The sequence below is a fragment of the Dendrobates tinctorius genome, unplaced genomic scaffold, assembly GCF_039654945.1.
Source record: "Dendrobates tinctorius isolate UK_male_01 unplaced genomic scaffold, ASM3965494v1 ptg000082l, whole genome shotgun sequence".
In the NCBI taxonomy this organism is placed as follows: Eukaryota; Metazoa; Chordata; class Amphibia; order Anura; family Dendrobatidae; genus Dendrobates; species Dendrobates tinctorius.
In genome coordinates this window covers 18657369-18672579 of record NW_027361750.1, presented here as the reverse complement: position 1 = coordinate 18672579, position 15211 = coordinate 18657369, and the positions used below count along the sequence as shown (strand labels likewise).

General features: G+C 46.2%; 1 protein-coding gene across 1 annotated transcript in view; it reads right to left on the bottom strand.

Moving 5' to 3' along the window:
- Positions 1–14253, bottom strand: part of CA8 (carbonic anhydrase 8) — a 166398-nt gene extending 152145 nt beyond the window's left edge. Inside the window, exon 1 of the mRNA XM_073583951.1 lies at positions 13910–14253. Within this exon, the coding sequence (XP_073440052.1) occupies positions 13910–13985 (76 nt within the window). The 5' untranslated portion in view covers positions 13986–14253. The remainder of the gene's footprint in view (positions 1–13909) is intronic.
- Between the last annotated feature and the right edge of the window lie 958 nt (positions 14254–15211).

Genomic DNA, 15211 nt, shown 5'->3' with positions numbered 1-15211 from the left:
GCTACCACCCCGATTGGGGACTCCACCCCTTTTGGGCTACCACCCCGATTTGGGTCGCCGCCCCCTTTCGGGATCTCCCCATGTCCGTTATACCGGTCTTCTCAGACCACAGTTCACACAGTACAGTTTTGTCCTTCAGGCTGGTACTGGCCCTTTAAGCACAACACCACACCAGTTCCTTCTGGCACTGCCACAGCTCCAGCTGTCACAAACCACCGGCACCTCCGGCTGCTGTTCACACACACAGCGGCTGGAATCACTGCAGCTCCTGCTGCGCCATCTTCGTGGACCCGCCGATCCACCGGAAGCCGCTTGTCACCTTCGTGGCCCCACTGAGCCACATCAAGCAGCTTGTCACCCTCAAAGATAAAAAAAACACAAAAGCTCACCCATAGGGCCTTACCAATGCAGGTATAATGGGTATAAAGAAAATAACACAGGGTACACACCCTTAATAGTTGTGTAAAGCCACAACTACTGTATATGCTTAGTCATCTGCAATACAGCTGCAGCAGGATGGTATAGACAGACACCGTCTGCTACCAATGCTCCCAGGGCAGATCCCAACAAGAAAACACCAGGTCCCTGTGCTGCGAGACCTTCGTGACCCCTCTGAGCCACAGCAAGCACCTTCAGGTTTTGCAGAGGAAAACGGGAAAAAAAAAACACATGCACGAAAAACTACAAAAAAAACTCACGTGTCCTGTCTGTGTGCTATTCAGGACGCTCCTGTCTCCACCTGATATCGTCCAACACACAGGGTGCACCGGGTGCAATTCAGGGAGCGACCCTCCTCCCAGGGTCTCCCCACACACTGGCCTCACCAGGTCCAGGGGCTCGGCGGGTGCTCTTCAGGACATCGGTCTCCGCCTGAGACTGCCCAACACTCGCGCCTCACCAGGTCCAAGGTCACACCACGTGCTCCTGGGAATCGCTGCCCGCGTTCTCCGCCAATTGTGGGGATTTCAACTCGCTCAGGTGCAGCGGGAGACAATTATGAGGCAGGTTCTTCCCAAAGTCCATGAGGTTTATTTGCTTCTTAAACCACAACTCAGCATATCACCAACATAGCCTCTAGCTTAGGTCAGGAGATCATAAACGTCCGTGGCTTCAGACTCGGACCGAGAGTCTCAGCACATGCTGGGAGGTATACTCCTTCCCATATACAACGAATACATAGTCCAGGGCAATGTCCTGAGCAGCACTCTATCTGCAGCTGCAGACCTAGGAAGGCTGCTCCTTCCTTAGCACACAGGCCACTCTTTGTAGTGTCCCACCTGGACACAGGGAAGTCTGTCCACACTCTGACAGACTCCCTCACACTCTCTCTCCCATGTGCCAAACACCTCCATTACATAGCCCTGTAACCACACCCACAGGTGATCACATGGCTATGACATCACTAAAGGTTCTATGGCACATAGACACACACATGCTTCCCTGACACAGTGTAACAGAAATATCAGCAGTACCTCTGCTGATCAATACACCCTGGAGCCTGCATCCCAAGGCCACCCACCTTGAGATACACAACGGCCACTCAGTATTCTGCCACTCATCCTCTCACTTGGGACATCCACACAGCGCCCCCTAGTGGACACAGTAGTCATTACACCACAACATGTAAAATCAGGAGGGTAGACAGATAAAAACCCTTATTACAGTTGGTACAGTAAATATGGCAAAAACTGGAAAAAGAAAATACATATGTGCTTTTTACATTTTATAATCTAGATCTATATAAAATAATCATTCTCCTCCCTTTGGATTCAAGGCCAAACAAAGAATTCTGTGAGCAATGCCACTACATTCATCAGATTGCAACACCAATGCAGCTAAACTTTCGCATCTTCTCTATCAACATTGTGCAGACCATTGTTATTGCCCATGGTTTTCTTATTTTATTTCGACAGTACAGATCAGACCTGGGCAAAGTGTGGCCCGTGGGCCACATCTGGCCCTCTGGCTGTCTCTGTCTTGTCCTCGGATCGAGACATCCGTGAGGCTGGAAACCAGAGGTCTGCAGGCCGCACTGTGCCTGCCAGCTCTCTGTCTCCATCTGCGCTGACTGCATTGGTGGATGATGGGCCTCTGGTGGAGATGCACTTCCTCCACCAATCGGCGTGTGTGCTGACGCGATGATGTCATTTCATTGCTTCAGCTGTGCGGAGAGTCGGAGAGTCAGCGCACCTGAGACAGGAACAGAAGCAGAGCATCGGGGAACAGGACTGAGGTAAGTATGTGTTCTTACTTTTTCATATGTATAGGATGTTTGGATGGGCATGGGGAGGCTATGGGGGCATCATGCAGCACATGAGGATACTATGGGGTGACATGCAGCACATGGGGAGGCTGTAGGAGCAACATGCAGCACATGGGGAGGCTGTGGGGTGACATGCTGCACATGGGGAGGCTGTGGGGGCAACATGCAGCACATGGGGAGGCTGTGGGGGCAACATGCTGCACATGGGGAGGCTGTGGGGGTGACAAGCAACAAATGGGGAAGCTGTGGGGGCAACATGCAGCACATGGGAAGGCTATGGGGATGACAGGTTGCTCATGGGGAGGCTGTATGGGTCTCATGCCGCATATTGGGGAGGCTGTGTGGGGCTCATGCTCTTTATGGGGGAGACTGTGTGGGGCTCATGCTGTTTATGGGGAGGCTGTGTGGGACTCATTCAGCATATGGGGAGGCTGTGTGGGGCTCATGCAGTATAAGGGGAGGCTGTGTGGGGCTTATGCAGTGTATGTACTTAATTCTGCTCAATATTAAGTGATACAATTAATATTAATATAATTGTCAATAATATAATAATGATAATATATTGATATTAATATTGAGCAGAATTAATTTCAACCTATTGGTTCGGCCCTCCACAACAGTCACGGTCTCCCATATGGCCCCTCAGGAAAATTAATTGCCCACCTCTGGTACAGATGATAAGTGTATAATTTCTGGACTTGTTGAGACCCCCACTGATCCTAAGAACTTCTTTAATTCAAAGTGTGAAAAAAGCATTTCGGAGCATGTGCCACCGCTTCATAATTTGTCCATTACCTCTCTATAGAAGTTATAGAGAGTTAACGAAGACCTGGTTACACAGCTAATCAATAAAAGGGACCTTTTTTTAGCATCAGTGAAAATTTCAATGACTGGATCTTCAGCAACCATACGTGTATCATCCATACTGTAGCTTGTAATATCTATTGCACCAAAATTGCTCATGCACCGTAGATGGTTGTAAACCAAACGCATGTTCAACTTACAGCTGTTCTTCCCATTATGCCAAACACATTATATACATTGGGGGACTTAAGCATTTGATACACTGCCAATTATGCTAGTTTTCCCACCTACAAAGAATAGAGAGGTCTGTAATTTTTATCATAGATACGCTTCAACTGTGAGAGACAGAACCTAAAAGTAAAAACCAGAATATCACATTGTATGATTTTTAAATAATTAAAGTACATTTTATTGCATGAAATAAGTATTTGATCACCTACTAACCAGCAAGAATTCTGGCTCTCACACACTGTTAATTTTTTCTCTAAGAAGCCCTCCTACTCTGCACTCATTATCTGTATTAACTGCACCTGATTGAACTTCTTACCTGTATAAAAGACACATGAACACACTCTATATCAATCAATCAATCACATTCCAACCTCTCCACCATGGCCAAGACCAAACAGCTGTCTAAGGACAGCAGAGACAAAATTGTAGACCTGAAGAAGGCTGGGATGGACTACAGGACTCTAGGCAAGCAGCTTGGTGAGAAGGCATGAACTTTTGTCTGAATTATTAGAAAATGGATGAACATAAGAAGACTGTCATTCTTCCTCAGTCATGACAGATCTTGCCTCGTGGGGTAAAGATAATTCTGAGAAAGGTCAGGATCTAGCTCAGAACTACATGGGAGGACCTTGTCAATAACCTGAAGCTGGGACCACAGTCTGAAACATTGTCGTTAGTAACACGAAATGCCCAGGTCTCCAACTTTACTATGCTTCTGTTAAACTTTGATCTGTCCCCTCCTTCATACCCATGAAGCATGAGACAGAACTGTAAGGTAAACTAGACACAAAGACAAAGCAGGGATAAAAGAAAACCACTATCATACAAAATCACTTACCAACAATAGGAAGGAGAATAGGTAAAGAGAGGAATAAACTAAATTTGAATAGGGAAAAGGAGAAAAACTCTCACATACAACAGCAAACAGATCACTACTACTCCACTCCAACTACTCAACTTTAGCACTTAGCACTGGAAGACAAATCTTTCACTGGCAAAGACTATATGCCCAGAGCCAGAATATATAGAGGGAGCAAATGATGAGCAGTTGTAGCTGAGAACAACCAGGCTGTATGGTCTCAGCCAGAATGGAAGTAGTCCACAACACTCTCAGCACTGAAGGAAAGGAAATCCATTTAAAATAGGACATGAATCACACCACAACTAAAGAGGACTGTAATTCATTACCCAACATGACTTTCTAATTTCATGCCTTCCAGGAGGATGTGACACCTTCGTGATATTAAAATACTGCCTGGCACGCAAGGTCCCCCTGCTCATTCCAGCACATGTCCAGTCCCATTTGAAGATCACCAATGACCCTCTGGATGATCCAGAGGCGTCATGGAAGAAGGTCATGTGGTCAGATGAGACAAAAATAGAACTTTCTTGGTATGAACTCCACTTGCTATGTTTGGATGAAAAAGAAGGATGAGTATAACCCCATAACACCATCCAACCGTGAAGCATCATGGGGGAAACATCATACTTTGCGGGTTCTTTTCTTCAAAGGAGACAGGACAACTGCACCGTATTGAAAGGATGATGGATAGGGTCATGTTAAGATATTTTGGCCAACAACCTCCTTCCATCAATAAGAGTTTTGAATACTGCAGTGTGATTTCCTATAAGTGTGTTCTAGAAGTGTGAAGATTAATTTAAGAATTAAAACCAGAAGGATGTATACAGACTGTGCCCTGCTACCTGCCACCATCGCACTCTAACAAGCATCTCTATTCTTCCGACAGGTATGTCCATCCACCCAGCTCTCCTGCTCTCCTGCTGTCTGTCTATGAAGGGCACACAGTGCATTACCCAGCTTTGCACATAGACTTGCCTCTGCACCTAGCATTCACATGGTATGCCATTCAGCTAACCCCAGCTTACCCCAGAGTTATTTATGACCTTGTTTACTCTGGCTTGATCATATACATCTGGTCCACTCTTAATTGTCTGGCCAAGATGAGCAGAGACCACTCCTCTCTGCTTCACACCTGACTGCACTTAGTTGTACATATATTGCAGAGCACAAGTCTGCATAAAGACTTCAGTCTGCAGTGTGATTTCCTATAAGTGTGTTCTAGAAGTGTGAAGATTAATTTAAGAATTAAAACCAGAATTGAACCAGAAGGGAACTGAAGGTAACTGTACAGTCACTGTAAACAATGTTTCTGTTTGTTTTCATTTTCACCCCAATAATCCTTCACTTTCTGCTAATTCCCCTAATCCCTACTCCTAGTAAGGAACTGTTCATCTCTTCTTCAATCCTCCCCATCCACCTCACCTCCGCCTCAAAACTGTTCCTTAACATACAATCCTCTGTCTCCAAACACAGACAGCCCCCTCATGCCCTCTCCTGCTCCCACCTGCTAACACTTTCTCTGCTCCTTCTCACTGCTGGTGATATGTCTCCAAATCCTGGTCCTCCTCACCACATTCCCACAGTCATTTCTACCTCCCATCCACGCTCTATCACAACCTTCCGTAACCTCTCCAACCTTATACCCATTCACCCAGCCCCCGCTTCCCCAGTCCCACTAACAGGAGCTCTGTGGAACGCTCGCTCTGTCTGCAACAAGCTTTCCTACATCCATGATCTTTTTGTCACTACCAAACTTTCCTTCCTTGCCATCACCGAAACCTGGCTCACCCCTTCTGACACAGCCTCTCCTGCTGCACTTTCGTATGATGGCTTCCACCTTTCTCACACCCCCCGCCCCAGCAGCAAACATGGCGGAGGAGTTGGTTTTCTCCTGTCAGATACCTGCTCCTTCACCCCAATCCCTCTGCCACCCTCTGTTACCCTCCCTTCCTTTGAGGTGCACTCTGTGCACATCTACTCCCCCTCCAACCTCCAATTGGCTGTCATCTACCGCCCCCCAGGGCCAGCCACCACCTTCTTTGACCACTTCACCACCTGGTTACTTCATTTCCTTTCCGCGGACATCCCTACTATCATCATGGGCGACTTCAACATCCCCATTGACACTTCCCTCTCAGCTGCCACTAAACTAAAATCTCTCACTTCCTCCTTCGGCCTCACTCAATGGTCTTCTACATCCACCCATAAAGATGGCCTGAGATTAGCATCCTCAATAGTCAGAACCTCCCACTCCCGTCTCCAAGACTTTACACGTGCCGCGCCAATTCTTTGGAATGCACTTCCCAGGTCAATACGATTAGTCCCCAATCCCCACAATTTTAAGCGTGTCCTGAAAACGCATTTATTCAGACTGGCCTACCACCCCAACACATTAACCTAATCTATCCCTGTGTGGCAGAGCCAAAAGTTTTACCATAACCAGGTTCCCCGCATCATGTTCCCACATGCTTTATGCCTCCATTAGCCCTCTGTGTCTGTACTGTTACACACTTAACATTATGACTGGTCCATACAATCAGGGTAACTATTACCACCCACCTTTCATGTCTCCCTCTTTCCTCATAGACTGTAAGCTTGCGAGCAGGGCCCTCTTTCCTCTTGGTATTTGTTATAATCTACTGTATGTGATTATTGTTATGCTGTAATGTCTATTGTCTGTACAAATCCCCTCTGAAATGTAAAGTGCTGCGGAATATGTCGGCGCTATAAAAATAAAATTTATTATTATTATTATTATTATTATGGCCACACACTGGACCTCATCTTCACCCGCCTCTGCTCCCTATCTAACCTCTCTAACTCACCTCTCCCTCTCTCTGACCACAACCTGCTCACATTCTCTTCCCTCTTCACTCCATGTCTACAATCCCCACCCCACAAACTTTCACACCCTCGCAGGAATCTTAAACACCTTGACCTACACTCATTCTCTGAATCCCTCCTCCCTCTCACAGATATAAGTTCCTTACACAATGCAGATGACGCTGCTGCTCTATATAACACCACAATAGCTGTAGCTTTGGAATCCGCTGCCCCACTTACACATACCAAAACTCGCAAAATCAACAGACAGCCCTGGCACACCAGCCTGACCAAAGAGCTGAGGCGAGCTTCCAGGGCTGCTGAGCGCAGATGGAAAAGATCCCACTCCAATGAGCACTTCATCGCATTCAAACAGTCCCTCACTACTTTCAAGACCACACTCGCCACAGCTAAACAAACCTACTTCTCATCTCTCATATCCTCCCTGTCTCACAACCCTAAACAGTTATTCAACACCTTCAATTCTCTCCTCCGCCCCCCAGCACCTCCTCCCTCCCCACTCATCTCAGCTGAAGACTTTGCCTGATTTTTCAAGCAGAAAATTGATAACATCAGGGACAGTTTTGGTCAACAATCCCCAGAGCCCTTCCTCCTGACTTCCCAGCCCTCCACCTTCAAAACCAACTTCTCCACCATTACAGAAGATCGACTCTCCACTCTACTCTCAAGATCACATCTCACCACCTGTGCACTCGACCCAATCCCATCCCACTTCATACCAAACCTCACCACAGTCTTCATCCCAACCCTAACCCATCTCTTCAACCTATCACTAACAACTGGTGTTTTCCCCTCAAGCTTTAAACATGCCTCCATCACACCTATCCTCAAAAAGCCCTCTCTTGACCCATCCTCTGTATCTAGCTATCGCCCTATATCACTTCTCCCCTACGCCTCCAAGCTACTGGAACAACACGTCTACCTTGAACTGTCCTCCCATCTCTCTTCTTGCTCCCTCTTTGACCGCTTACAATCTGGCTTCTGGTCACACCACTCCACTGAAACTGCCCTTACTAAGGTCACCAATGACCTCTTAACCGCCAAGAGCAAGGGACACTACTCTGTCCTCCTCCTCCTGGACCTGTCGGCTGCCTTTGACACAGTGGACCATTCCCTATTATTACAGACCCTCTCATCCCTCGGCATCACAGACTTGGCCCTATCCTGGATCTCATCATACCTAACAGACCGGACATTCAGCGTCTCCCACTCACACACCACCTCCTCACCTCGCCCCCTATCTGTCGGAGTCCCACAAGGTTCAGTCCTTGGGCCCCTGCTGTTCTCTATTTACACCTTTGGCCTCGGACAGCTCATAGAATCTCATGGCTTTCAGTATCATCTTTACGCTGATGACACACAGATCTACATCTCTGGACCAGATATCACCTCCCTACTAAACAGAATCCCTCAATGTCTGTCCACTATTTCATCCTTCTTCTCTGCTATATTTCTGAAACTCAACATGGACAAAACAGAATTCATCATCTTTCCCCCATCTCACGTGACCCCCCCTATGGACCTATCAATTACAGTAAATGACTGCCCACTCTCCCCAGTCCCACAAGCTCGCTGCCTCGGAGTAATCCTTGACGCTGATCTCTCCTTCAAACCACATATCCAAGCCCTTTCCACTTCCTGCCGACTTCAACTCAAAAATATTTCACGAATCCGTTCATTCCTCACCCAAGAATCTGCAAAAACCCTAGTCCATGCCCTCATCATCTCTCGCCTTGACTACTGCAACCTCATGCTCTGTGGCCTCCCCTCAAACACTCTCGCACCCCTCCAATCTATTCTAAACTCTGCTGCCCGACTAATCCACCTGTCCCCCCGCTATTCCCCAGCTTCTCCCCTCTGTCAATCCCTTCACTGGCTCCCAATTGCCCAGAGACTCCATTACAAAACCCTAACCATTACATACAAAGCCATCCACAACCTGTCTCCTTCATACATCTGTGACCTCGACTCCCGGTACTTTCCCGCACACAACCTCCGATCCTCACAAGATCTCCTTCTCTACTCCCCTCTTATCTCCTCTTCCCACAATCGCATACAAGATTTCTCTTGCGCATCACCCCTACTCTGGAACTCTCTACCACAACATATCAGACTCTCACCTACCATCGAAACCTTCAAAAAGAGCCTGAAGACCCACCTCTTCCGACAAGCCTACAACCTGCAGTAACCACCGATCGACCAAACCGCTGCACGACCAGCTCTACCCTCGCATACTGTATGTCATGGTCACGTGTGTCGGGACGCAGATGATACCGCAAGGCGGACCCATAACACACGTGACCCTGGATACACCGCCTCCAGTGGGGCGCATTTAAATAATAAAACGTGCAGGTGGATACGCCGCCTCCACCTGGCGAATTTAGGTATTACACGTTATACATACAATAATCAAATAATAACGGGGGAACCTGGGAAACTTTAACAATGGTGGGCCCTGCGATAGGGAATGGGGACATGGAGACCTCCTAAGCTCCCCTGAGCCAGTGTCCCTGCACTCCTTACATTCCCTAAACAGGCTCCGCACCTGTCGCCGCACGCGTACCTTAACGCCCTTGCTCATCCTGACCCTAAACCCTCACTAGGGAATGGGTCGGTGCGGAGACTAATCCCACCACTGCACTAATAACACACATGAGGAAAGAGACAATACAGGGGAAACACCACTTAGCTTTGCTCTGTTGCGTACGCTCCTAGCAACAGAGCCCACCACCTGTGTGCATCTTCTCCTCCACCCTAATCCATCACCATAACTGGATCCGACACCATCGTGCAGCCTGGGAGCAGAGTCCATCACCACTTGCAGCAGTCCAGTACACAGAGTCCCAAGATGAGTCCAGCCTCTGCCAAGAATCCAAGCATGCTCGAGTCCAGTTCTCAGCAACCAAGTTGAACATGCTGAGTGCAACTCTCTTCCTAGTCGCCACTCCTCTAAGCCATGCCCGCACTTCCCGCCGACACCATAAACTGCGACTCCACCAGGCCATGCCAGTCCTTCCTGCAGACACCATTAGCTGGCACTCGTTCTCTCTGGCTGACTGCGCAGGACTCCAATCCAGCTCCATCCTTCCACCAGGCTCTCCAACAACTCAGCAAGAAATATCACCAGCCGTGAGTGAACACCCTGAGACCCATTTATAGAGTGTCACACCTGAACCATAATTAAGTGCAACCTAACCTAAGGTGCAATACCACAACCACCACCGGGGACAGTCAAAACACCTTTGAACTTAACCAAAGTAAAAAAAGTTCACTTTGTGCTTTTAATACCGCCAGATCCAACACTGGATCATGACACTGTATTATCACCCATCCCTTGAAGATTGTGAGCCCTCGTGGGCAGGGTCCTCTCTCCTCCTGTACCAGTTATGACTTGTATTGTTTATGATTATTGTACTTGTTTTTATGTATACTCCTCCTTACATGTAAAGCGCCATGGAATAAATGGCGCTATAACAATAAATAATAATAATAATAATAATATTGGTCCTGGATGGGTCTTCCAGCATGACAATGACAAACATACAGCCAGGACAACTAAGGAGTGGATTCGTAAGAAGCATTTCACGGTCCTGGAGTGGCGTAGCCAGTTTCCAGACCTGAACCCAAAGAAAATCTTTGGAGGGAGCTTAAACTCAGTGTTGCCCAGTGACAGCCCCAAAGCCTGAAAGATCTGGAGAAGATCTGTATGGAGGAGTAGGCCAGTATTCCTGCTGCAGTGTGTACAAACTAGGTCAAGGAAACACCTGACCACTGTAATTGCAAGCAAAGGTTTCTGTACCAAATATTGAGTTCTGTTTTTCTATTGTATTAAATACTTATTTCATGGAATAAAATGCAAACTAATTACATAGAAATCACACAGTGTGATTTTCTGGGTTGTTTTTAAGATTCTGTCTCTTACAGTTGAAGTGTACCTGCGATAATAACTACAGACCTCTCCATTCTTTGTAGGTGGGAAAACTTACAAAATCAGCAGTGTATCATATACTAATTCTCCCCACTGTAGTTGACCAGTATCACCAAAATTGGACAGTTTGGATGAATTTTATCTAAATTGTATGGAGTTCTTTAGAAGAAAGTGCCAGAAGGTTAGTGTGGAGTTACCATCTACTGTATAATAATAAATGCCCTAAGCAACTTCCGGTTGTAACAACTTCCGTCCAGTTGTAACCGGTGACGTCACCGCACACCTCTTTCCATGTTAACCCTCAACACACACACTCCACTCACCTTTCACCATCTCCACTCACGTCCACTCACTCTTTCACTTCACATACGACCCTTTCTCTCACTCCGTCTCTCATACTCACGCCGTCATCGCCGCTGATCCACGATCCCCGACAGCTTCTTCCGCCGGCGCCATCCTGGATCCAGACGTCCTCCACGCCGGCGACATGTTCTTGCGGCGACGCCATTTTGGATCGGCGAAATCCCGCGATAATCAAGATGGCGTCGCCGCAAGAACATGTCGCCGGCGAGGACGACGTCGGGATCCAAAATGGCGTCGGCGAAAACTCGCGAGATTTCGCCGACGCCATTTTGGATCCCGACGTCGTCCACGCCGGCGACATGTTCTTGCGTCGACGCCATTTTGGATCGGCGAAATCCCGCGATAGTCAAGATGGCGTTGCCGCAAGAACATGTCGCCGGCGAGGACGACATCGGGATCCAAAATGGCGTCGGCGAAAACACGCGAGATGTCGCCGACGCCATTTTGGATCCCGACGTCGTCCACGCCGGTGACATGTTCTTCCGGCGACGCCATCTTGACTATCGCGGGATTTCACGATACTCAAGATGGCGTCGCCGCAAGAACATGTCGCCGGCGTGGACAACGTCTGGATCCAGGATGGCGCCGGCGGAAGATGATGTCGGGGATCGTGGAGCAGCGGCGATGACGGCGTGAGTATGAGAGACGGAGTGAGAGAAGGGGTCGTATGTGGAGTGAAAGAGTGAGTGGAGATGGTGAAAGGTGAGAGGAGTGTGTGTTGAGGAGTGTGTGTGTTGAGGGTTAACATGGCAAGAGGTGTGATGCTATCGCATCCTCCCGATGCGATAGCATCGGGCCATAATCTAGTGTTTACAGAATTACAGAACTATGCATCAGTCTGTTGTAAGGAAGGAAGAATTCTGTTGAAGGTTCAACAAGGAAATTCCCTGAAGTCTTGCAAAATTCAAATAATCAAATTTCAGTATATGATGGATTAAATTCTTGACCACATTTAAAGTGATGTTTTCTACTTTAGAAACATTTTTCCCAAAGCAGCTTTTAAATATGAGACTTCTATAGAAATGACAGAAAAAAGGTGTTGAAGTGGGACCTTACTGGTGGATGAATGAAGCTTATTCTGGATTACTGGAATTAGCAGTGTCATAATACCTTGTGGTTTCATCAACAATTGTTAGCCTTTCATCTCATAAGGGAGCCATGGAGCCATGAACATCCACGTTTCCTTTTTAATTAGTCATTGACAATCTTCACATTGATGCTGCATTATTTTGTTTTTGCAAGATTTGTCTGTTTTTACTTCTAAACAATAATGCGTTATTAAAAAGTGAAAGTGGCACAACAGGTTTTTAACTCCTTCGATCCTATAGTAGTTAACCAGGCAAAGCAAATATTTTGAATCTATTAAAAACTCAAGCGTATCAGTCACATCGTTGACCGGGATCACACATCCTGGTTGCGGTGCTCTGCTTTTGACATTGACATTTTTTTTTCATGCAACAAAGATCTGATCCTGCAGTAAAACTGTACACTCCTTTCACCCTGCCGGATTCTATCTCAATTTGGCAAAACACTTTTAGAAGCAAATAGTACACAGTCATTATTATTATTATTATTATGCATTTATATAGCACCATTTATTCCATGGCTCTTTACATGTGAAAAGGGGAAATACAGACAAGTATAATAAACATGTGTAAGACAAGGGACACACAAGTACATAAGGAGAGGGGACCCTGCCCGCGAGGGCTCACAGTCTACAGGAATCCCGTGATTACTGCCCATCATACCTCAGGGGGTCAAGATTAGGGAAATATCTGGGATTAGGGATTTTGTAGATACATTTACTTATACATGCGATACTGATAGGGAATTTAGATTGTGAGCCCCAATGGGGACAGTGATGATAATGTATGTAAAGCGCTGTGGAATATGATAGCACTATATAAGCAAAGCATAATAAATAAATGCATAAATAATAACACTCATTAGAGATATTTGTATGTCACTGTGTGGTCTTACAGTGACATTCTTCTAATCTGGCATCAATGAAATTTCATTTTTTCATTATTACATCAGATCGAGCAGTAAAACCTTATAGCGCTTTTCTCTGTTGGATCCTATGTTGGAAATCCAATCTGTAATTTATTAATTAGCAATAACAGTCCAATCACCCCGTAGATTGATGATTAAGGGGACACTCACAAACACCTTTATCGTGATGGGACTTGCAGAAATCTCTGCACTTCAAACAAAAAAATCCTATTCGAGTGTATCTAACTTATAGTATTTTTAAAAAGAATAATGTTCTGCAATCACTATTTACGTCATATGTCAACATGCCCCAAATCAGTGGTGTTATGGTCTGTCAATCTAAAGACCAGATATACTTATTAATTTCACCAGTTATTATCAGCGTAATGTATAATATAATCAAGAAATAATTTTTTATTTCAAGTAATGCAAGAATACAATTTATTTTTATCAAAACTAAAAATAGTAAGACATCTCTGCATATAGGATGCTCTTACATGAATGTTCCAATAGTAGTATTGGATAGCCGTCCCTGATTAGAGAGAAATCTTTGTCTTGAAGCGTGTCTGCCCAGGAAAAGTTTACATTGCATGCATACTAATAAAACGAAGGAAGAACTGACCTTCCACATAGCCCCATTCTTGCTTCTCACTGTCTTCCTGCAGTTCGGAGTCATCTATATAGTGTCTGTCAGCCATGTCCAGGGTTTCTTCAGCAGAACAAGACTTCAGTGTTGAGTGGGACACAAACAGATCATACTCAGGTCCTCTCCTCTTGCAGCCACTGAGCACTGTCACTTCTACCAGTGCAGCAGAGGGGAGGAGGCAGATTCCAATCACTGCAATTATGAAATACAGTCAGGGCTGGGACTTTACCAGGCAGTTTTAAGTAATTGCCTGAAGGTGTCTTAGATGTAGGTGGTGCCAGCACAGGAGAAGGTGCAGGACTGAAGGAGGGGGGTCACTTTAATTTGTGTTTCTCAAAGAGGCAGATTTATCACTTCAGCTACAATAGTAGAAAGAGATGTGTGAAGGAGTTTGAAAACTGGTCATGCTGAACTTAGGACACAGGAGTTGCTAGGTACAAGGATCACCCTTAATGATGGCACAAGCTCAAATTATTGTTTTCTTATTAGGCGAGATGCATTTCTTCTAGTTCACAACCTCTGCACGCTTCCACATCCAGTTCTCTACATTCCTGTTAAAATATCATTTTTGTCCCAAGTGCCAGTCCCAGCATATGAAGGAATAAGGTAGACGGAGTGATTGGCTCGCTCCATACTTCTGAATATACATGTGATGAGCATTAATTACAGATTGTTGTATAATGCATCTACTATATGTATATTCAGCGTCGGTGAGATTTGGCATCAATACATCACTTATCAAATATAAAAATATTCATAATTGAGAGTCCTCAGTGGTTGATACCTTTTAATGGCTAACTGAAAAGATGGTAACACATTGCAAGCTTTCGAGACTACTCAGGTCTCTTCATCAGGCATTGACTAGTACAACATCTGAAGAATCACATATTTATACACAACACAGCACAGAAAAAATGCAATAGATAAGACAAGTGACGTGAAGCAGAATTATCATTATGGGATAGGGATAAACATAAATATTGGACCAGTTCATAGATAATGAGTCTGGATATTTTATTGTCCTCTGATTGGGGTCTCCTAATGTGTTGTGATGCCCCCACAAGGTCTTAGGGTACCGTTACACCTAGCGATGCACCAGCGATCCCGACCAGCGATATGACGCGGTCAGGATCGCTGGTGCATCGCTAGGTGGTCGCTAGTGAGCTGCCACACAGGCAGATCTCACCAGCGACATCGCTGGGGACGGGGATCGCTACTTACTTGTCAGACGCGGCGATCCTGCGTCCTCCCGCCCGGCTCCACGTGTCGCTTGTCGGC